This window comes from Acinonyx jubatus, chromosome A2, assembly GCF_027475565.1.
Source record: "Acinonyx jubatus isolate Ajub_Pintada_27869175 chromosome A2, VMU_Ajub_asm_v1.0, whole genome shotgun sequence".
In the NCBI taxonomy this organism is placed as follows: Eukaryota; Metazoa; Chordata; class Mammalia; order Carnivora; family Felidae; genus Acinonyx; species Acinonyx jubatus.
Window position 1 is genome coordinate 163267311 of NC_069383.1, and position 23726 is coordinate 163291036.

General features: G+C 58.0%; 1 protein-coding gene across 3 annotated transcripts; it reads right to left on the reverse strand.

Moving 5' to 3' along the window:
* Nucleotides 1-1416: 1416 nt before the first annotated feature.
* On the reverse strand, nt 1417-23112 carry GNA15 (G protein subunit alpha 15). Of its 3 annotated transcripts, none has more exons than XM_027049151.2 (7): nt 22555-23087; nt 15845-16029; nt 11143-11297; nt 8938-9066; nt 6522-6651; nt 5279-5432; nt 1417-2324 (listed from the first exon to the last, which is right to left on the reverse strand). In XM_027049151.2, the coding sequence occupies exons 1-7, from the start codon at nt 23072-23074 to the stop codon at nt 2098-2100; spliced, it is 1500 nt and encodes a 499-aa protein (XP_026904952.2). In that variant the 5' UTR covers nt 23075-23087; the 3' UTR covers nt 1417-2097. The 3 variants fall into 3 exon arrangements, with proteins under 3 accessions (XP_026904952.2, XP_053076113.1, XP_053076112.1); XM_053220138.1 differs by lacking the exon at nt 1417-2324 and adding an exon at nt 2357-3350 and having other exon boundaries at nt 22555-23099; XM_053220137.1 differs by lacking the exon at nt 1417-2324 and adding an exon at nt 3414-3979 and having other exon boundaries at nt 22555-23112.
* Nucleotides 23113-23726: the final 614 nt, after the last annotated feature.

Consider the following 23726-nt stretch of genomic DNA (forward strand, 5'->3'; position numbering starts at 1 on the left):
AGCGGTGTCACACCAGTCTTCCTGCTACGATGAGGGGCAAGTGGCCCTTTGCCTCTGTGGTCCTGCCCCCTGAAGCCCGCCAGCTCAGCCTAATCTCGAGGAAAGCGCCAGGCAAACCTCCACCGAGGGACGATCCCCGAAATACCTGCAGGGAGATCTGGAGTCCTCGCCCCCGATAGCTGGGCACGTGACCTCATTGTGACCTCACGTGACCACACTTCCTCATCGGAAATAGGGTCTTTGCAGGTGTAATCAAGTTGAGGGGAGGTCATTAGGGTGGGCCCCCATTCAGTACGACCGCTGTCCCCTCTGAGGGGGGAAAACGTGGACACACACGGGAGAAGGGGCCACATGAAGAGAGGCGGAGATACAGGAGGGACTGAGCCAAGGCCAAGGGGCGCCTGGAGCCCCCAGAAGCTGGAAGATGCGGGAAGGGAAGGATCCAGCCCTGGGGTCTTTGGAGGGAGAGAGCCCTGCCACACCTTGACGTCTGCCCTCTAGCACTGAGAGTAAAAATCTGCCATGAAGTCACAAAGTGTGTGGCACTTTATTTTGTGGTCCCGGGAAACCAAGGCAATCCCTGCCCAGCGTGCTTGAAACCTGCCAAGCTCATCAAAATCAAGCCAGGGGCTTCTATCTGTCTGCCAGATGCGATGCTCCCCGATTCACGAATGTCTGAATAAAACCAAGTTCTTTAAAATTACCAAACAAACATGGGCAACTCAGTCGGTTGAGCGCCCGACCCTTGATTTCAGCTCAGCTCGGGATCTCACGGTCGTGAGATTGAGCCCCGCATCAGGCTTCACCGACAGTGTGGAGCCTGCGTAAGATTCTCTCTCCCTCTGCCCCTCTCCCCTCCCCCCTGTCTAAAATAAAATTAAAAATCAGAAAAATTTTAAAGTACCATCTTAACATAAGATGCGAACAGTAGGGGACACGGAGTGTGGTTTCGTAAGGCAACTCTGTACTCTCTTCACAATTTTTCTGTCAATGGGACTATCCCGAAACATGAAGTTTATATGTTTAAAAGGAAAAGAAAAAAAGTGTTGGATGAATCACTTTCTCGGCCCTGCCATCTCGCAGGCTGGAGCCTTCCTCAGATGATTCCGTGTCTCTGTGCCTCGGTTTCCTCATCGGAAAGCAGAGGTGGGCGGGCTTGTGACCCGCCCGGCCCTGAGGATGGTGGGAGACCGCGGTCCCGGGTAAGTGGAGCCCTCGACGTCTGAACCTTCACCTTCATCCGAGGTGGGTGGGGGCCCCTGGAATTTTGGGGTGACAACACAGGGTGGGCTTACACGTCCCACACGTCCACACGATCGCTTCCCTCCTGCTCCGTGGTGCCACCCCGCCTGGGACAGGCGCCCCGAGAAGGGGCCGCGCAGTGATAAACAGGACGACCCTAAGAAACCACAGGTGTCCAGAATGTCGTTTCTTTAATGTCCTGCGAGGGGCGCCACAGAAGGGGAGGGAATAAATACAGAAGGGATGTTGCGGTGCGCCCGGCCCCCAGCCTGGGAAGCGGGGGGATGCCTGTGGGCCTCAGGTTCCCTCGTCTGTAAACAGGGCAGGACACCCTGTGAGCCTCAGATCGTGAAAGGGACAGCGTTTTCCGGGGCGCTTTTCCAGCCGGGGACAGGAAGTCCCCGCGCTACCCAGGCCTCAGCGGGTCGGTGCCGCTTCCTGTCCGCCAGGGGGCGCCAGAGTCCGGTCCCTCGATGGAAGGCCCACTCCCCCATCACCGGGCTGGGGCAGCACCTCCGCGGAGGTCCCGGCCTCTGCCCAGGAGAGATCCTACATCCTCTGCTCGCCCCACTTTTCCCCCCACCCTGGCATCCCAAGTGGCCCTTGCCCTCCCATTCCGAGGAGGTAAACTGAGTCAAGGGGGGGGGGGGCAAACCCAGGGGCTGTCCTAGTGAGGGGCAGAGACAGGAGGGGGACGACGACCCGCCGCCGTCAACCTCTGACTCACTCACAGCCCTTCGGCCACCTGGACCTGGGGCCGAGCGACAAGCGGCATCTGGGCTCCCTGAGCACCGGTCCGCCCGCAGGTCCCGCCTGCCACGCGCGGGTCTGAGCCCGGGGGCAGCAGGGCCTGGCTCACAGCAGGTTGATCTCGTCCAGGTAGCGGGCCAGGACCGAGTCCCGCACGTCCTTGAAGACCTTGCGGATGTTCTGCGTGTCCGTGGCGCACGTGTAGTGGCTGAAGAGTCGCCGGGAGCGCGGACCCTTCCTGCTCCCGTCGGCGCTGTCCACGCAGCTGGAGTACATTCTAGTGTACATGTCCAGGATGAACTTCTTGGCTGCCTCCACGTCCTGCTTCGGGCCTGGGGGAGGGGAGGGGGGGGATGGGCAGTCAGGGCACGGGGCTCATGGGGCAGGAGGGAGAGTCTCCTGGGTCAAGGAGGGGATCTGGAGACCCTGCTCCATGCATGCACATCAACGGGGCTGCAGGCGCCCCAGGAACCAGGCGCCATGGTGCAGGCCGGCGCCATCTTTGGTTTTTCTAGAGGGTCACGTGACTATCAGGTCCAGCCAATGGGATCATCGAGGATGGACTCAGGTGAGTCACATGACCTGGAATGGACCAATAAGACTTGGCCCTGGGACTTTAGGCAGAACTGTGTTAAAGAAGGAAACCCTCTCACTTGGCTGGGCTTGCAGCTAAGGGGATAGGAGCCTAGAGCTGCAGACAAAGACATTCCTGAGAGGTGCAGAGGGGTAAACCGAGGCCAAGAGAAGGGGAGGGGTGGCCACCCTGGTGAGGCACCTGCCATGCTCAGTCTCTCTCTCTCTCTCTCTCTCTCTCCCAAGCACAATGTGGGCAAGGGCTTCTAGAACCCAAGCCCTCGTTCTCCTACTTACTCGTTGGGTTGCCTTATATGTTAGTCCATGTTAGCGCTGTGAGCCTCAGTTTCCCCGTTTGTAAAATGGGGATCCTAACAGTCCCAAGCCTCCCAGAGTTGTGAGGATTCAATGCAATCATGTGGAGGGCTCTGTGTTCCATAATCAGAAGGTTCTTCTGATTCTTCCAGACAGGCAGGGTACCCAGTGGTTAAGGCTGGTGGCGCCGGATCCAGACAGCCTGGGTTCGAATCCTGCCTCTGCCACTCGCTGGCCGTGTGACTTTTGGCAAGTGGTTGCCCCTCTCTGTACCTCAGTTTCCCCACCTCTAAAGCGGTGAGGAGGAAGAGCTCCACTGCACAGGACTTTTTAACGAGGATCAAATGAGTCCATACGTGAGGGCGCCTCCAGCAATGTTAGATACTTTAGCCGCTGTTATAATCACAAACGTTATTCAGTACAGAACAGGCAAGGACTGACACCCGGAAGTCGGCAGAGTACTGCAGCCCCTTTGGCTGGGAGAAAAAGGTGAGTCATGAGCGTTTCCTTTGACATGAAGGAAAACAGTCCCTCAAAACTATCCACTTTATCCCCCTCCCCCGACTCTCCAGACCACGTTCCCATTCCCAAGGCCGCCCAGCTGGGAAGAGAACAAGGGGCGTCCGCCATGCTGGGACAAGTTGCCATCTGTCTCTCGGGCCCCTAAGTCTTCTGGGGATGATTGGCTAAGATTGGCCTCGTGGGCTGCGAGACCTGACAAGGCCAAGCGTCACGCCCGTGGTGATGTCACCGGGCTTAAGACCTTCATCTGCCACGTTGCTTGCGTACTGGGGCGAACAGTGTTTCCCCAAATCCACGTCCCCCGAGAACCCCAGAATATGACCAAGTCACCTCATTTGGAAATAAGGTCTTTTCAGATGTAATTGGTTAGCTTGAAATGGGGTCACACTGGATTGGGGGGGGCCCTACAGCCAATGACTGGCGTCTTTATAAGAAGAGGAACGACACAGAGAGAGAGAGAGGCCATGTGACAACAGAGGCAGATTGGAGGGATGTATCCATATGTCCAGGGACACCGAGGATTGCAGGTAACGCCAGAAACTAAGAGACACCAGGGACAGATCGGACCTCAGAGCCTCTGGAAAAAACCCACCCCGGCTTCATTTCAGACTTCTGGTCGCCTTAACTGATGGGGATCCACGTCTGTTGTTTTCAGCCTCCTAGTTTGCGGTGCCAGGAGACGAAGCCAGCTCGTCCCCAGGACAGCTGCCATCACTCCCCCCTCCCCGCCTTTACGTGTGTGCCATTCGGCCACCAAGACGAGAGTCTGTTTGTCCCCTTTTGAGTGGGAGCTGGCCTGACTGATTGGCTTGAGCCATAGAATGAGGCGGCTGTGACCATCCGGGACCTCTGAGGCCACCACGTCGGGAGCAGAGGCTTCCCCCCACCCCCCAGCCCCCCCGGGCTGACGTCTGGCTACCCTGAGACAGCCATGCTGCGTCCTCGCAGTGGCCCTAGGCGGAAAGTGCTAGCCAATACACCCCTTCCCGGGACCCTCCGAAACCCCACCTCCCCTCTGCGGGATACACTGACCTGTGCCCGACTCCCCCGTAATCCTCTCTAGGTGGCCAGGCCCTCGCCCCTCCGTCTGCGCTGACGGCTCGCCCCTGAACCTGCTCAGCGAGGTCGTCCTGTCCCGATTCACGCGCAATTGCCGAGACGCTGCACAAACCTGTTAGCTACAAGCACCGCAGGAAAGAGGGCTGCTGTATCTGTGAAAACGTTGTGTCCTGGAAGGACTTGTTCAAAGGTCAGGCACCTATTTCCTTGGTGTTCTGCTAACCGAGGGGGCGCCTGTGTGGCTCAGTCGGTTGGGCGACCGACTTCAACTCAAGTCATGATTTTGCAGCTCGTAAGTTCGAGCCCCACCTCGGGCCCCCCACTTTCAGTGTGGAGCCCTCTTTGGATCCTCTGTCTCCCTCTCTCTCTGCCTCTCTCTGCTCTCTCTCTCTCTCTTAAAAGTAACAATTAAAAAAATTATTCTGCTATCTGATTAGACATAGATGCAGTGACTATGAAAGACTCAAAAAAAGAAGTCTCAAAAACCCAGGCAGAGTCTGGAAAAGGTTGGCACCTTCCAGGTGTGGCTCATGACGATGAACTTGACAGCAGACCATGTGCAGAGAATCTGTAACACCTGCGTCTTTAGAACCCCTGCTTGAAGCAGGTGCTTCGGGAATGATGGCTGCCATCCTCCCCCCCCCCCACACACACACAGAGGGGGAAACTGAGGTTCACGGCTTGGGTCTGGAAGTCAGGTCTGTCTGGTCCCGTTTGAACCTCCACTGACTCCAGCTGGGGCAGGGTCTGGACCAGCATCTCTCCTGGGAGCTGCTCGTTGGAGCTGAAGGGCTTAGAGAGTTCTAGAACCACTCACCCTGGAAACTGGGGAAGTAGGTAGCCAAGTGGGAGGTGGAGATCTTCTCTTCTAGGATGTCAGTTTTGTTGAGGAAGAGGATGACGGACGTGCTTTTGAACCAGGGCAGTTCCAGGATAGTGCCGAACAGGGCCAGGCTCTCCTTCATCCGGTTCTGTTCGGGGGGAACAGGCAGACCACGGCTCCAACACGATGGCCGCCTTGGTCCAGACACGAGCCCTCCCCCACGTGGAGAGGGGGCTGCCAGCCTACTGTCCGGGAGCTCAGGGCTCCCCGATTCCTGGCTGGGTCGGAGGGGGTGGCCCACGCTTTTGTGTGGCCCGTACTGCTCCGACTAGTGTCCCCAAGTTGATGCCCCTCTGGAGCCGCAGAATGGGACCATATTTGGGAATAGGGTCTTTGAAGATGCAATTAGTTAAGAAGAGGTCCTTCTAGATTGTCGCGTCTGGTGGCAGGTGTCCTTTTAAAGAGGGGACGTTTGGACCCAGATACGTGGGGAAAAGTCCATGGGACCACAGGAGGCGGAGATGGGCAACGGGTGCACAGAACAAGGGACACCAAGGATGGCCAGTGACCCCCAGAAGCGGAGAGCGCCTGGGACGGTCTCCCCCGCAGGCTCAGGAGGACCGAGCCTGGCCAACGTGCGGATCCGGGGTGTGTGGCCTCGGGCGCTGGGAGAAAAGTCTCCGTGGCTCCGGCCCCCTGGGTTGTGGTACTTTGTTAGGACAGCCCAGCAAACTAGGACACCTCGTGTGGCTGCCTTGGAGCAAACTCTGTGGCAGAACGACCTCAAATTCATACTGTTTGATTCGGTCTGAAAGTCAGGACGATAGCATCTGACCCCTGGATCCCCAAACTGTCCGTGTGGAACCGTAACCCCTAAAAGCCCCGAGGTCGGAAATGGGCCGGGTCTTAATTAGGAGGAGAGCTCACAAAAGAGTGTTGTCCAGCCTTTCGGAATAAAAGCAGGACACTGCCCCTGAGGCCATGACCCATTTTCCCAGGCCAGCTGCCTTGCGCTTCCTGGGGGGGCTGCGTCCAGGGGCTCCGGCGTCCCTTTGTGTGCGTGTGTGTATCTGTGTCTCGGGGCGCAGCGCTCTGACCACGGAAGAGTGGGGGGCGGGATTCAGAGCCACGCCAGACACACCCGGACCCCATCAAGCGCGGCCATGGGCTGTCCTGCTCGGCTGCACGCCTGGAGGCCAGCAGGAGGCGGTGCCCCCGCGCCCACGGTGGACCTCACCTCTTGGTTGTTCTCCTCCAGACACTGGTCATACTCGCTGAGCGAGGCCAGGTAGATGAGGGCAATCACGTTCTCAAAGCAGTGGATCCACTTCTTCCGTTCCGACCTCTGGCCCCCGACGTCCACGATCCTGCCAGGAGCCAGCCCGGGTCAGAACTCAGACCCAATCAGGGCCCCGTGACACGGCACCCCAGACAGCTGGGACACGTCAAGCCAGAATCGGGGCCAGCTCCTGGGCCAACGCCCCTTGTGCGTTAATTGCCTTTCACCCACCCCGCAAGGTGGGTGTTACTATTTTGCCCATTTACACACAAGGAAACTGAGGCACGGGAGGGGGACATTTTGCCGGGCTTCTGCCCTGGGCTGCCTGATTTCTGCCCCCGTGTTAGAGGACAGAGGGTCAGACACATCCAGAGTCTGCCCTGGTTCTGGCTGGCTGGGGGGGTGGGGGGGGTGGGTGGGGCGGGGGGGCAAAGCGCAGAAGAGCTCCAGAACTCAGTTTCCCCATCTGTGAAATGCAGCCACACGGTCCTGGCTAGACAACGCCATCCCCTCGGTGTGTGGCCCGGGGCAAAAGCCCAGCCTCCACCCCCCCACACACACCACAACAAAGCCTGAGCCCTCCCGCCTTCCTGTTCTCTCTCTAAGAAATGTGGGTCACTGATAACAAGCCCTGCATCATTTCCCCGGGGATGGGACTGTTACACAGGCAGCCAACAGGAAATGCCAGAAGTCTCAGAGCAAGAAGGGACTTGCCCCTTTGCATGGACGGGAAGCCAAGGCTAGCGCCTGTGGCTCCTGATCCGACAGACCAACCAACCCCTCTTGTGCCTCTTCAGACCCCCTCCAACTCCCGAGCGGGATAGGGGTGCAGTGGCTACAAGTGGGGCTTAGCGGACTGAGATATATGTGGGGTAGGTTACTTGCCAGCCTCCCATCTCCTAATCGGATCCCTCTGATCCTTTACCCCACTGATTAGCTCTCTCCTCACCTAGGAACACTCTAGGGTTCTCACTTAAAAGTCAGCACCTCAGCCCAGCCTTTCCTGTGACTTCCCCAACCTCTACCTTCATTCCTAAACTTTTACAATCTATCCACCCGTCTATCCATCCGTCCGTCCGTCCACCCATCCAACCATTGAACCAACCATCCATCCAACCACCCACATACTCTTCCGTCCATCCACCCACCTGTCCACCCACCCTCCACACACCTATACATACATACACTCACCCATCCATCCACTCATTTATCCTTCCATCTTTCCAACTCTCCTCCCACATTCACTAACTTCCACTCTGATCTTGAGCTGATCATCACTAGCAAAGCAGGGGAATCAAACTCAGCCCCTAGCCTTGTGGGGCTCTCCGTCAGGGGAGGAGACTGATGGCAAACAGATAAATTATGAGCCTTCCTGGTGAGGACTATTGCAAAGGCCAGAGGAGCACGTTTGGGGTATCAATTCAGGACAGTGTGAGACTCAGTATGGGTGAGGTGAGCACAACCCCTGTGTCCAGTCCTCACCCCGCACCCTCCACAGCTCCCTGCCATCAGCCCACAGACACGGAGCTTGTTAAGGTCACTGATGACCCTCTAAATGCCAATCCCAGAAGTCGCTTTTCCCGGCGTACTCTTCCCGACCTCACCTTTAGTCTTCGACGCTGGCCGTCACTCTGCCTGGACCCCTTGCTGCGCTGGCCACTCACACCTCTGCCTTCCAGCTCAGGCCTGTGTGTGTCTAGCCACCTCCCAGATGCCCCAGATCCCTCAGACTCAACGTGCCCCAAAGGACATCATTGTCTAGTCTAACACCCCCACGCTGCCACCACCACCGTGACCCGACATTTACCCCATCACCCAGATTCTCTGATCCTTGGGCTCATCTGGTCCTGCCCATTCTACGTCGGAAACAATTTTTGCTCCATCCCTCATTTCCATCCCCGCGACCACTGCCCTGGCCCTTACCAGCGCTTCCTGCCTGGATCATGGCTCCCACCCACTCCTGAGTCCCCTGACCTCCAGCCTCACCCCATCGGGGGGATCACCCTCTGAGCTTCCCCAGGCCCAAATCGATCCCTCTGGAAAACCGCTGACCACACAGTCTCTGTCTCCTCCTACCCAGCAGCCCTTCGAGTTATCCGACTGAACTCCTATTCAACCTTCAATGCCCCAATACCAATGTCCCCTCCTTCAGGAAGACCTGCCCTCCTGGACCTCTGGTGGCCTCATTCCGGGCTCTTCCAGGTCCCACACCTGACTGCATGGGGTCTCCAGGTGTCTAGATCCAGCTCAGCCTCCTTCAGCCTGGAAGCCGCTTGAGGACTGGTACTGGGAAACTCCTATTCATCCTTCAGGGCCCCAGTTCCTTTGCCCCCTCCTACAGGAAGCTTTCCCCAGCTCCGGGCCTTGGGCTCACCGCAGGTTGGTCTTCTGCACGGAGAAGCAGTACTCATTGATGCCGGTGGTGGGCATGCGGCTCCGGAGCACGTCCTGTGCCGTGGGGATGTAGTCCTCTTCAGTGATGCGCTCCAGGTGGGACAGGTAGCTGTGGAGTGAGGAGCCCTGAGGCCTAGTCTCTCAGCCTCCCTTTGTTTCTCAGACCCCCCTCCAAAGCCCAGAGACGACCCTGTGGGGGGAGGGGAGCTGCTGGGGAGGGGCCGGACCTCCGGGTCTGCAGGTGGCCCGGGAGCATCACCCTGAGGCTGAGGGAGCACGGGGCGAAGCAGCCTCACCCTCAGAACAGCAGGACTTCAAGGACAGCGTGAACTCAAGAACAGTGTCACCGGGGGAGGGGTGTCACCTTGGGAGAGCTGTCACCCCCAGGAGGGGCACTGTCCCAAGAAAAGTGATGGCCTGGGAACAGGCTGCAGGTGTCAAATCGCCCTCAATGCCCAGCATCGTGCCCAGGGGGTGTCACTGCGTGGTGATGAGCACTGTCCCCCCAGGAACGACGTCACCCCAGGAGCTGTGTCTCCCCAGGAACGACGTCACCCCAGGAGCTGTGTCTCCCCCGGAACGACGTCACCCTAGGAGCTGTGTCCCCCCAGGAACGTCACCCCAGGAGCTGTGTCTCCCCAGGAACGACGTCACCCCAGGAGCTGTGTCTCCCCCGGAACGACGTCACCCTAGGAGCTGTGTCCCCCCAGGAACGTCACCCCAGGAGCTGTGTCCCCCCAGGAACGACGTCACCCCAGGAGCTGTGTCTCCCCCGGAACGACGTCACCCTAGGAGCTGTGTCCCCCCAGGAACGTCACCCCAGGAGCTGTGTCTCCCCAGGAACGACGTCACCCCAGGAGCTGTGTCTCCCCCGGAACGACGTCACCCTAGGAGCTGTGTCCCCCCAGGAACGTCACCCCAGGAGCTGTGTCTCCCCAGGAACGATGTCACCCCAGGAGCTGTGTCCCCCCAGGAATGACGTCACCCCAGGAGCTGTGTCTCCCCAGGAACGACGTCACCCCAGGAGCTGTGTCCCCCCAGGAACGACGTCACCCCAGGAGCTGTGTCTCCCCAGGAACGACGTCACCCCAGGAGCTGTGTCTCCCCCGGAACGACGTCACCCTAGGAGCTGTGTCCCCCCAGGAACGTCACCCCAGGAGCTGTGTCCCCCCAGGAACGACATCACCCCAGGAGCTGTGTCTCCCCCGGAACGACGTCACCCTAGGAGCTGTGTCCCCCCAGGAACGTCACCCCAGGAGCTGTGTCTCCCCAGGAACAATGTCACCCCAGGAGCTGTGTCCCCCCAGGAACGATGTCACCCTAGGAGCTGTGTCCCCCCAGGAACGACGTCACCCCAGGAGCTGTGTCCCCCCAGGAACGACGTCACCCCAGGAGCTGTGTCTCCCCCGGAACGACGTCACCCTAGGAGCTGTGTCCCCCCAGGAACGTCACCCCAGGAGCTGTGTCTCCCCAGGAACAATGTCACCCCAGGAGCTGTGTCCCCCCAGGAACGACGTCACCCTAGGAGCTGTGTCCCCCCAGGAACGACGTCACCCCAGGAGCTGTGTCCCCCCAGGAATGACGTCACCCCAGGAGCTGTGTCTCCCCCGGAACGACGTCACCCTAGGAGCTGTGTCCCCCCAGGAACGTCACCCCAGGAGCTGTGTCCCCCCAGGAACGACGTCACCCCAGGAGCTGTGTCTCCCCCGGAACGACGTCACCCTAGGAGCTGTGTCCCCCCAGGAACGTCACCCCAGGAGCTGTGTCCCCCCAGGAACGACGTCACCCCAGGAGCTGTGTCTCCCCCGGAACGACGTCACCCTAGGAGCTGTGTCCCCCCAGGAACGTCACCCCAGGAGCTGTGTCTCCCCAGGAACGACGTCACCCTAGGAGCTGTGTCCCCCCAGGAGCGACGTCACCCTAGGAGCTGTGTCCCCCCAGGAACGACGTCACCCTAGGAGCTGTGTCCCCCCAGGAGCGACGTCACCCTAGGAGCTGTGTCCCCCCAGGAACGACGTCACCCCAGGAGCTGTGTCCCCCCAGGAACGACGTCACCCGGGAGCAAGACCATCCACAGCACCTCCCACAGTGGGAGCCAACCAGCCTGGGCCCCTTCTGTCCCGGGACGAGTTCGCCACCGGCTGCATGTGGGCCCCACACCTGCCGCCCCGAGCCCCGCACTCACTACACGGCCGAATCCAGCAGGTGAAACTCCCGGCGACGCTCATAACAGGCCCGGATGCCGGCGTCCCTCCACAGCCACTGCATGGCCACGGCACAGCGCTTCTCGAAAGTGGTCACTTTGTAGGGGTCCTGGCTCATGACCAGACTGGCGTGGTGCTGGGGAGGGAGGGACAGGGCGAGTCAGACATCCCCGCGAGCCACTGTGCCCCTCTGCGACGGAACCCCGCCCCCACACCGCAGTTCCTAGCCCCCTCCCCCCCCCCCCCCGCCTCGCCTCCGCTCCTTCCTTCGCGCCCACCTTTGTCCCCAGATGGAGGGCAGAGGGGCAGCAGAGAGGGCACGTGCAGGGACATCAGTTCTGCATCTTTGACGCTCATGAGGCAAGTCGCTACAGGTGCCCTCACGACAGACAGGTAGCGTGGTGAAACAATGCGTGCAGGTCCCGCGGGGAGGTTGAGGCACACGCAGCCGGAGCCGTGCGCCCGCCGGCCCCTCGTGCTGCCCCTTCCCTGCCTCCACCCGTCCTCCTTTCCTTCCAGCGGGGATGGCGGCTCAGACTTCTGCGTTGGCCTGTGCACGTGCGTGCGTGTGTCCATGTGGGCACATGCGTGTATGCTCGTGGGGGTGTGTGTGTGCCTCTGTGCCTGGGAGTGTGACAACGAGGGCCACCACTTCTACTGAGGTCCTCGCCAGGGCCACCCAAGAGGGAAAGGAAACGAAAGGCGTCAGGTTTGGAAAGGAGTATGTCACACGGTGGTTACTCGCCGAGAGCATGACTGCAGGTAGTCCAACACAGTCTAGCGATGAGCTGTCAGAATAAGCTAGTTACCTTGGCGAGATCAACAGACACACATCCGATGTGTGGCTATATATTAACCACTAACTGGTGGACGTTTTCAAGAATTTAAATCCCATTTACAGTAGCAAAAAAAAAAAAGATATCAAATAAATAGGAATAAATCTAACAACACACGTGAAATCTCTCCATGCTGAAATATACAAACATCACGAAGAAAAAAATTGTTTACTAAATGTTTATTTGTGCGAGCGGGCGCACGCGTGCGAGCGGAGGAGGGGTGGGGGGGGGGGGAGAGATGATCCAAAGTAGGCTCTGCGGGGCACCTGGGTGGCTCAGTCGGTTAAGCACCCAGCTCTTGATTTCACCTCAGGTCATGATCTCACGGTCTGTGAGTTCGATACCCGCATCGGGCTCTGTGCTGGCAGCATGGAGCCTGCTTGGGATTCTCTCTCTCCCTCTCTCTCTGTCTCTGCCCCTCCCCTGCTCATGCTCTCTAAATAAAGAAAGAAAAAAAGAAAACATTAAAAAACAACAACAACAAAGGGGGCTCTGCACTGTCAGCACAGAGCCCGACACAGGGCTCGAACTCATGAACCTTGAGATCGTGACCTGAGTCAAAGTCGCACGTTTAACCGACTGAGCCACCCAGACGTCCCGCTAAGGAAAAAATGTAAAGGATCTAAATAATTGGAAGGCTATGCTGTGTCCATGGATTGAAAGACTCAGCATTTTTAAGCTGCCAGTACTCTCCCCAAATTAATCTACAGATTCCATGCAATTCTACCAAAATCCCAGAAAGGCGTGTATGCGCGTAAACACTGACAAGATAATTCTAAACTTAATGTAGAAATGCAAAAGGGCCCGGAGCAGCCGACACCATTCTGGAGGACAAAGTGGAAGGATTTCCACTCACAGGCTCCGAGACTATGTATTAGGAAGCTACAATCACTAACATGAAATGATGTTCGCTCAAAGGCAGAGAAATTGACCAACAGAACAGAACAGCGCGCGTTAACAGATCCAGGCACATCTGAACGCCCGATTGATCACAAAGACGAGACTGTGGTATGGTGGGGAAAATGTTAAGGGGCACTGCCACCATTGAATATCTGCACCAGGAGGATAAAAAAAGGAAAGAAACGTGATCACACCCTACACAGAAATCAATTCCAGGTACAATGTAAATCTAAATCTGAAACAATAAAGCTCCACTTAAAAGACAGCAATAGAGGGGCACCTGGGGGGCTCAGTCGGTTGAGCATCCTACTCTTGGTTTCAGCTCAGGTCATGATCTCCCGGCTCGTGGGTTCGAGCCCCGCGTCCAGCTCCATGCTGACAGCACAGAGCCTGCTTGGGATTCTCTCTCTCTCTCCCTCTCTCTCTGCCCCTCCCCTGCTCCCATGAGCATGCTTTCTCTCTCCCGCTTTCTCAAGAATAAATAAATAAAGCTTTAAAAAACAAGTAAGTAAAAAAAGTTAAAGATAGCGATAGAGAATTTCATCATGACCTTGAGGGGGAAAAACATCTCTTAAGCTGGCTACCAAAAACAAACAAACAAACACAAAAAGCAAAAATCCAACAACACACCAGTAAGCAGAAGACTGACATACTGCACTTCATTAAAATTAAGAGCTATTCATTCGGACACTGTGAAAACAATGAAGATGCAAGGTATGGATGGGGAGAAAATATTTACAAAATACACAACAAAGTGCTCTCCTCCAGAACATACAAAGAATCTGCTATAAATCAGTAAGAAAAAAAAAAGGCAAAAACAAAGCCAAAAACAAAAATGGGCGAAAGATTTGAACAGTTGTTTCACAAAATGGAATATCCAAATGTCCGACAAACCTGTGAAGAGGTATGCAGCCTCCTTCTTAATCAGGGAAATGCAAATCAGAACCACAATGAAATACTTCCAAGAACCCATCAGGATGGCTAAAACGAGCCGACAACATCTAGTGTTGGCAAGGATGAGTGGCAACTGAACTCTTCATGTACTGCTGGCAGGAGTGTGAAATAGTCAAGTGCTTGGAGACGGTCTGGTGTCTCCTCCTAATCTAATCTACTTTATGATCCAAATCTACTTCTACATAGATAGCCAACAGAGACGTGTAGGTCTTCATGAAACACATATGATAGAAATGAACAAACCACAACTATGCCCCCAAAGATGGAAGAAGTACAGACATACTGAGCAGTGTCAGAAGCCAGACATGCGAGAACGTTCTGTATAATTCCATGTATGAGAAGTTCAAAACTAGGCAACCCCAATATAGCTGCTGGTTACTCCTGGGGGGTAGTGATTTGGGGAAGGAGCCTCTGGGGACACGTTCTGCTTCTCGTCCTGGGCAGCGATTACACACGTGCACTTACATTGTGATGGCTTCACTGAGCTTGTGAACTGGCTTCTTCAGCACGTGGGTTATATCTCAGTTAGAACCGCTATTCTAGGGGCACCTGGGTGGCTCAGTCAGTTAAGCATCCGACTTTGGCTCAGGTCATGATCTCACGGTTTGTGAGTTCGAGCCCCGTGTCAGGCTCTGTGCTGACAGTTCAGATTCTGTGTCTCCCGCTATCTGCTCCTCCCCTGCTTGTGCTCTGTCTGTCTGTCTGTCTCTCTCTCTCTCAAAAATAAATAAATATTTTTTAAAAACCCACAAGTGCTGGTGAGGCTGTGGAGAAATTGGAGCCCTCGTGTGCTGTTGGGGGGAATGCAAACAAGTGTGGAGGGTCCTGAAAAAAATTAAAATAGAACTACCCTATGATCCAGCAATTCGACTTCTGAGCGTTTACCCGAAAGAATTGAAATCAGGATCTTGAAAAGATACTAACATCCTGTGTTCACTGCAACACGAGTCACAATAGCCAAGGTGTAGACACAACCTAAATGTCCATCAAGAGAATGTGGTGCATGTGCACACACACACACACACACACACACACGGCTATTGCTGAGCCTTAAAAAAAGAAGGGGAATCCACAATAGGTAACGACATGAATGAATCTGGGGGACATCACGTTAAGTGAAATAAGCCAGGCACAGAAGGACGAATACTGCATGACCCCACTTGCGTGAGGCTTCTAGAAAAAGCAAACTCATGGACACGGACAGCGGCATGGGGCTGGGGCAGGGAGATCTGGGGGTCTGCCACTCGAGGCCATGACCTTCTAGTTCCTCAGGAGGACCACGTGCGAGAGGCCTGCTGGGAACCGTACTGCACTGTGCTCCCCACCATTTGTGACGAGGGTGGAGAGCGTGGGAAGTGTTCCTGTGACATGTGCACACGGAGCTGCCCGCCCCGAAGCCGGACTCTGTCGCTGGTCGATGGTATTAACATTGCTACAGCAAAGCGGGTGCTGGTTCGGGACCCCCCACCCAGGCCACCCCTGTCATCGCAGGGCCCAGAGGACAGCACGAGAGGGGAGCTGATGCCAAGTTGCCTGGAATGCACGGAAACTCCTGGGGTAGAGTTAACAAGACCTGGGGACCCAAGAAACACGGCCCTGTCCCAGGTGTCCAAAGGGACATGGACTTGAACGGAGGGTTCTATGAGACACGGCCCAGACCTGTGGTTCTGAGGGGACATAGTCTTGATCTGGAGGGTCCAAGGGGACATGGTCCCACCAGGGTGGGGGTGTCTGAGGGGACGCGGCCCTGACAGGGTGGCAGTTTCTGAGGGGACTCGGCCTGAGAGGGTGGGGGAGTCTGAGGGGACGCGGTCCTGCCCCGGAAGTTGTGAGGGGGAAGATGTGTTGGGCTTTGGGGTCAGAGGGCACGCATCCTGCCCCGGGGGTCCTAGTGGACACAGCCTGGGCCCGGGGGTCGGAAGGGACGGGCCCCACCCCCAGTGCCACAGGCCCACCAGCACGCGGCCCCGGCCCGAGCCCCCCGCTCTCTCACCCTGCTCTCGGGCCCGCTGAACGGAATCTGCAGCCAGTCCATGGCCTCGATCATGGCCTGCATGGACACGAAGATGTTCTGGTAGATGAGGGGCCGGAAGCCCTTGCGCTCCTCCTCCGAGTAGCCCGCCCCGTGGATGATGCGCATCTGCTTGATGAACGTGCTCTTCCCGCTCTCGCCGGGGCCTGTGGGGGGGGGGGGGAGGGGTCACCTCAGTCCCCGGGGCTCCCGCCACCCACCACCCCGGCCTCCGGGGCTCCAACCCCGCTCTGGAACCCTGGGCGAGCGCCTTCCCCTTGCGTGCCTCAGTTTCCCCTGCTGTCAGAGCCTGCCTGCGAGGGTAAACGAGCGCCCCGTAAGAGGCCCCTGGTGGGGGGGGGGGGGTCAGCCAACCAGGGCGCGAGGGGCCAGCCGGCCGGCAGCCTGTGTCCGCGTGCCCAGCAGGTTTTCAGTTTGTACGACAGCTTCCACGGCTCAAATAATTTCTGTCCTTGTGGTTTTGACATTTTTAAACGATTGAAAGGAATTAAAAAAAAAAAAAAACACGAGTATTTCATCACATGTGGAGCTGGTATGGAATTCCTGTTTCGGCGTCCCTAAATAAAGTTTTATTGGCACACAGTCACGGCCATTTGTGTCCCCACGGCCTCTGGCTGTTTGCTCGCTCGGGCAGCAGAAGCGGGCAGTCCGAGAGGGTCTGGCCCGCGGGGCTGAAAATACTGAGGAACAGCAAAAAGGCTGTTTGGCTGGAGCAGAGTGGGGGGGGGGGGAGGCCAGGTGGTGCGGGGGGCTGGGGGACACACGGAGGACTCGGGCTTTCACCCCAGGGAGGTGGGAGCCCTGGAAGGCTATGGGGAGTGGGGCACCCGACCCAGGTCCTCGAAGTGTTCTGCGGTGGCCGCTGCAGGGAGGACAGACTGCGGGGGCGAAGGCAGGGGCAGAGCGTCCAGGGTGGAGGTCTAGGTGAGTGACGACGGGGGCTGGACCCGGTGGAAAGAAGACATTCGAGAGATATTTGGGAGACGGACTGAGAAGGCTTCGCTGATGGACCAGAGCGGGGAGAGGGGTCCTTGCAGGGCCATCTACACGATTCATGGGGCCAAGTGGACGCCGGGGCCCTTCTGAGCCCAGGGCACTGCGGGACTGCCCGGGTCCCACGCCCAGAAAAGCCAGCCCTGGGCTTGCGACGATAACACTTAGATCTTCGGTAGTCCCGGTCTGGAAGCTCAGAGAGGAAGGCTCGACTCCCTGCTGCCTGAGCCCTGGCGTGTGTGTGTGTGTGTGTATGTGTGTGCGCCTCCGTTTTCCCATCTGTAAAATGGTGTGATAGCCAGGCAGGAGGGGTGGGACCGGGAGGCTCCTCCCACAGCTCCCTGCCCCGCCCAGCTCCTGGGGGACCCTGGCATGGGGTCCTTCCCAGCACAGGAGGGGGGACTGGAAGGAGGAACAGGAAGCAGCAGGAAAGGAAGGGGTGGAGCCCAGAAAGAGGAAACAGTCGGAGGGAGCAGAGTGGGGGTGGAGGAGGCGGAGAGAGGGTGCCCCCCCAGGAGCTCGGTGTCCCCACATATCTGTGGGCAACAAAGGGCAGGCCTGGGGTGACACCAGGTGTGGTTAAGGCCACTGGACTCGAGGTCCAAGAACATGAGTTGCTCTGCGGCACCTGGTGGCTCAGTCGGTTAAGCGTCCGAGTCTCGGTTTCAGCTCAGGTCACGATCTCGTGGTTCGTGGGTTCGAGCCCCGCGTCAGGCTCTGCGCTGACATCGCGGAGCCTGCTTGGGACTCTCTCCCTTCCCCGCCCCCTCTCTGCCCCTCCCCTGCTCCCACACTCTCTCTCTCAAAATCAATAAGTCAACTTACAAAAAAAAAAAAAAAAAAAAGGAGCGAGAGGGAGGGAGATGGAGAAGAGAGGAAATATGGTAAAACACCAATGTTTGCAGAAGAACCGGGCCCAACTTTTCAGTGGGTCTGAAAGCATTTCAAACTGAAAAGTTAACCGAGGGGAAGAGCCTGACATGTGATGCGAGATGCTGAATGGGAAACTGGAACAGAAAAAGGGCCCCCCCGCAGAGAACCGGCCACATCCCAGGCCCGGAGCGCCGCTCACGGAACGCAGTCGTGAGGTTCCGAGGGAGCTCTCCCACGGTGACAGGTGCACCGGGGTCATACGAGGTGTTAACACAGGGGAGGCCGTTTAGTAGACGGGAACTGTCTGTTCTGTCTTTGCCACTTTTCCGTACATCTAAAATTATTCCGAAATAAAAAGTTTCCCCCCCAAAAACACCCAAAACACCCCCACGCCCCGGGTCCACAGCCTGAAAGTCTCCAACACGGAGCCATATGTGTCTGAGATCACCTGACAGAAGGACGGCTCTTGGCCCACTCTTCATATGGGGAAACTGAGTCCCAGATCGGCTGATGGGCTTGCCTTGGGCCAACGCAGCCGGTTAAGGGGCCAAGCTGGGACTCACACCTCGTTCTGTCCAAGTGCAGAGCTCATGGGTTAGCGGTATTAAACCAGAAAGTTCCCCATATCCATAGTCACCGCGAGCTTGATTTAACTCTTGGTGTCTGGGCCAAAATACCCCGTGCCTGTCCTCAGCCAACACCCCCCGCCCCCAAAGAGTCCCACCGGTTTGCTATTTGCAAAAGACACCTGGGAATCAGAGAGGTGGGGTGATTTTCCCGGGGTCCCACAGCGAGCAGAGAAGCAGGGGAGTAAACTCGAGCCCTGGTGGGTCCTTCACTGACAAAATGGGCTCCGGCCAGCCTGCCGGGTCAGGCGCCATCAGAGTATCGGACAATGAACGTCATGTCAACGTCACGCGTCCACAGACACTCGGGAGCCGGACAGGTCCTGCGGGGGCTGCGGGAAGGGGGACTGAGACGAGCGCAGGGGACCACACCCTCTGACCTCCTTCCCGGTAGCCTTTCAACTCTCAGACCTCGGGTCTCCCCCAGACATGTGGGGACCCATCAAAGGTCACACAGAGCAACGGCTGACTTGCGAGGCACTGATTTTCTTCTCCCCTGTGTCGTTAAAGGAAAAACAAAAAAATCCTGGTCGCCACCACAGCATGGATTTTGTGACTCATGACTGGGTCACAACCTAAAGTCTGAAAACTCCACTGGGTGGAACCCTCTCTTTGCAGCCCGTGACTGTCCTGAAGCCACGGAGGATTCTGGAACCTCTCCAGCCCCAGGTTCCTGGTCTGCTGCGGGAAAGTCCGCAAATGGGGCTGGGGGCTGCAGGGACAGCTCTTCCCACCTGGTGGGCCAGAGGGGTAGGGCCTGCTTCCTCCTGGGGGTGGAGAGGAAGGGGAACCTGGCGGCTGCTTCCACGGCGGAAGGCCACCCCAGACCTCTGATGCTCCAGGAGACGGGGCCACGGGGACATGCTGGAGGGCAAGAAGCTCAGCTTCTAGGTCCAGCTCTGGCTCAGACTGGCTGCCAACCCCAGACCAATCCCATCACCTCCCTGGGCCTCAGTTTCCCCATCTGTCACGGGGGTGCTGTGGCTTTTCTCTCCAGAGGCACATTCACAGGGAGGTCAAATGCATGGGCTCCGGAACCAGAATTCTAGGTTCCGATCCTGGCTGTGTGACCTTGGTCAAATCGCTTCGCCTCTCTGGGCCTCAGTTTCCCACCTGGGGACAGGAGCGGTATCCACCTCAAGCTCTGTGGACAGAGCTGGCTCCTTTAATGGCTTCATTCTGACGTTCCCCCCCCCCCCCCCCCACCATTCTCCAACACGCCAATCGCTTCCTGTCAGGGACAGACTCCCGGCCCCTCAGCCTGCTTCCTCAAAAAGACCAGCCACCTCCAGGAAAAAATAACTTTTGGTTTCAATTCCTGTTTTCAAGAAGGGAGAGAGGTGTGGAAGCAGCCCTTGGGGCTGGGGGGTAGGGGGGCGGTCAAAACCACAGTCCACAGCGCGGTCCACAGGGCCACCATCAGCGCTTGGGAACATGAACAACCTCTCTGCCCCCACCGCACGCCAGCAGAAGGGGCTTCCTGGTGTGGGGAGGGCTGGGCAGTGGTCAGCGTGGCGTGGCACCGGGGACCTTCCCAGCTCTGGAAGATGCGGTGCAGCTCCAGGGAAGTCGCCCCAGAGACAGGATTCCTTCATTCGCTTATTCATTCATAAAGTATGCTCTGGGCATCTGTTCTCTGTCAGGTTCACTATGCCCCCTGGGCCGGATGCTGGGGACAGAGGCACGAACAAGAAAGACACGGTCCCCACCTCCGTGTAACTGGAGAGACAGACAGGAAAGAACAAGTTAAACAAATCTACAGACGGTCAGCACGTGCCCTGAAGAAAGGAGGAAGGAGAAGGATGGGCCGCCTTTGTGGTCAGGGAATCCAGGAAGACTTCTCTGCGGAGGTGACACACGAGTTGTGTTGCCTTGAGTGACAGCACCGGCCGCACGGAGGCGTGGGTGATGCCGAGAGCCACCGGCAGAGAGAACAGCAAGTGGAAAGGCCCTGAGGTTCGGATACACAAACTCGAGGTGTGCAAGGAAAGGTCGCCAGCATCGGTAAACCTCCGTGCCGGGTGGATCGAGAGGAAGCGAGCAGACAAACAGAATGAAAGATGGACGCTTCACGTGTCCGTCGGGACGAGGGAGTGGGGCACACGATTGATTCCCATACCTTCGACAGCTTCGAAGAAAGGGACAAGTTCTTTGACAGACATCGATAACCAAAACTGACGCAAGAAGAAACAGATAGCCTAAGTAGCCCTAATAATAATATTATTAAAAGGGGATCAATACCACATCATATATCATACACCCTCTTCCTGTAATAGCCTACCTAGTCTGAAGATGTCAAATAGAGATAGCAATTACAGTAATTAAATTCTTTAATTAAAAAAAAATATTTTATTTATTTTTGAGAGACAGCATGCAAGCAGGGGAGGGGCAGAGAGAGAGGGGGACAGAGGATCCAAAGCAGGCTCTACACTGACAGCCGAGAGCCCGATGTGGGGCTTGAACTCATGAACCACGAGATCGTGACCTGAGCTGAAGTCAGACGCTCAACTGACTGAGCCACCCAGGCGCCCCAAGTAATTTAATTCTTTTTTTTTTTTAATTTTTTAATGTTTCTTATTTTTTTTAAATTTTTTTTTCAACGTTTTTTTATTTATTTTTGGGACAGAGAGAGACAGAGCATGAATGGGGGAGGGGCAGAGAGAGAGGGAGACACAGAATCGGAAACAGGCTCCAGGCTCCGAGCCATCAGCCCAGAGCCTGATGCGGGGCTTGAACTCACAGACTGCGAGATCGTGACCTGGCTGAAGTCGGACGCTTAACCGACTGCGCCACCCAGGTGCCCCAATGTTTACTTATTTTTTGAGAGACAGGGAGAGACAGAGCATGAGCAGGGGAGGGGCAGAGAGAGAGGGAGACACAGAATCCAAAGCAGGCTCCGGGCTCCGAGCGGTCAGCACGGGGCCTGACGCCGAAGTTGGACGCTTAACCGACTGAGCCACCCAGGCGTCCCAAGTAATTAAATTTTTAATTAAAACCTTCCAGGCTCAGACAGCCTCACTGACGATTTTACCGAAGCTTCAGGAAAATGAAATAATTGAAAAAAGCAAAGAAGGCAAGGGCCTGTGCCAAAGGATCGCAGGAGGAAGTTGCAGGAGTTGGGGTCTGAGGGGCCAGCCACGGGGCCATCGGCTGGACTTGAGACCGTCCCCATGCCAGGTTCCTTGGAAAACTAAATGGGGGGGGGGGATGTCTTTTCCATAAAAGACTAGAGTCAGGAGGGCCCTAATTAAGGTGCAATCTTGGGGGCCCCAGGCTTCTACACCCTCCTCTCCACTCCCCAGGGCCCCCCTACCTCGGAGCCAGGGAAGAGTGAGGCCGCCATACGGATGGCCGGCCTCCTGGCCCAGGGCAGGCAGATGTGACTTCCGGACACCTGAGACCTTCCCTGGTGTCCCCCCCCCCCCCCCCCAGGGTTCAGGATGTCCCGGGAGCCCCTCTGAGGCTGGCCTCCGGAGGGGAGGCCCGCAGGGCCCCAGGGGTGGAGGGAGTGGACACGCGTTGGGGACAAGACTCTGCGCTTTGGGAGGCCACAATCTTGGAGCCTTACAACCCGCCGCCCCCGTCACTCTTCCCTTCCACCCTAGTTTATTTTCCTCCTCACTCTTCTTGCCGCCGGAAATTCTCTCTCTGCTTATTGGCTTCTGGGCCGTCTGTCTCCCTGTCGGCAAGATGAGGTCCCCGGAGGCAGGGACATCGCCCATCTCCCTGGCCGCGGCGCCCGCCCGGAGAGTTACTCCATACTTCTCGAATGAATGAATCCGTGAGCCAGTGGGTCACAGCCCGCGGGCAATGCCCGGGCCCAGGGACTCCGCGGCGAGCCCGCCAGAGCAGGCGGGGGCCAGGCCCTCCCCGGCCGGCGTGGGGCAGACAGACAGGGGGCAGGGCCCTCGGCGGACGACCGGGAGGCCCCGGGGCGGGCTGCACGCCTGGGCTCATCGCCCCCTTCCCCTGAGCCAGGGCAGAGGCCGGCAGGGCACGCGGGGCCTGCCCCCCCCACCCCCCCCTGCACAGGCCCCTCCCGACCGCCTGCTGCCCACACCTCGGGGCGAGGACCTGGTCTCTCTGGGCCTTAGACTTCTCGCCCCCAAGTGGGTCAGGCTCTCCCGGCCCCGTGGGGTCCCCGGCGGCGTCCCGTGCGCACCCCACCCGCCCGCTCACCCAGAAGTAGCAGCTTCAGCTCCCCGCGGTCCCTCTTCTTCTGCTCCAGCAGGATCCTGTTGATGTCCTGGTCGATCCGGGCCGCCGCCTTCTCATCCTCGGTCAGGCAGCAGGGGCAGCAGCACCAGGTCAGCGAGCGGGCCATGGTGGGGGCCTCAGCGGGCACCAGGCGGCATGGCCCCGCCCCGGGGAGGGCTCCCCGCCCGGACGGCCGTCGGGCGTACCGGGGCCGCGCACCCTTCTTGGGGGGTCTCCCCTGGGGACGCCGACTCCCGGGCCTCGAGCGCCCGGCACCCGGCTCGGCGAGGCCTGGGTGTCCGGCGGGCGGCTGGGGGCGGGAGGAGGCGCCCAGGAAGGCGCGGAGGCTCAGGGCTCCCCGCCCATCTCCAGACCCGGCCTGCCCTGCCAAACTGGTTGAGGGCGGGTGCCCCCCGGGGAGGGCGGGGTGCTGGGAGGAAAGGCCCAACCACAGGGTGCAGTGAGCGTCCCCGCAGCGCCCCACCGGGCCCTCCTTCCTCATTCTGGAGAACGGGCGGACTCCATCCTCCCGGGGCCTCTGACGCCGCCTCCAGGCGGGCCCCAGGCGCACCCCTTCTTCCCCTCCGCGGAGCCGGTGAGGGGAGGTCGAGAGGTCGTCGCAAGGCCAATAAGGATCTTTTCCAAAAACGGGCGGAAGCCAGGGGGCTCCCGTGGAGGGGCCGTCTCAGGTGCACGTCGCCCCGACTCCCCGTGATCCCCAATGGGCAGATGCAAACCTGAGGCACAGGGCCAGGAAGTGAGTTGCCCGGGCGCCGGGCGGAAGAACAAGACAGGGCCTGGAGTCTGCTGTCGCCCACAGGGCCCCAGGCTCTCAACGCTGACCAGGCGGCTTCCTTCTTCCTGCGGACGAGGACTGAGTGCCCACTGTGTGCCAGGGACAGTGCCGAGCACAGCAGGGGGCAAAGTGACAATACTAAGCCTAACATTCTAGATGGAGACGCAGATAAGGAAATACCTGGTTAACATTCAAGGCTGTTGGATGACGGTACATTCCGAGCAAAAAAGAGAGCAGAGCAGGGGGTAGGGCACGCTGGGTGCTTGGGTTGGGGCTTTAAATAGGGGTCAAGGAAGGTCACCAGGAGGGGGAGTCGGACAGGCACCCTAGGCACAGGGGGACCTTGAGGGTCGAACAT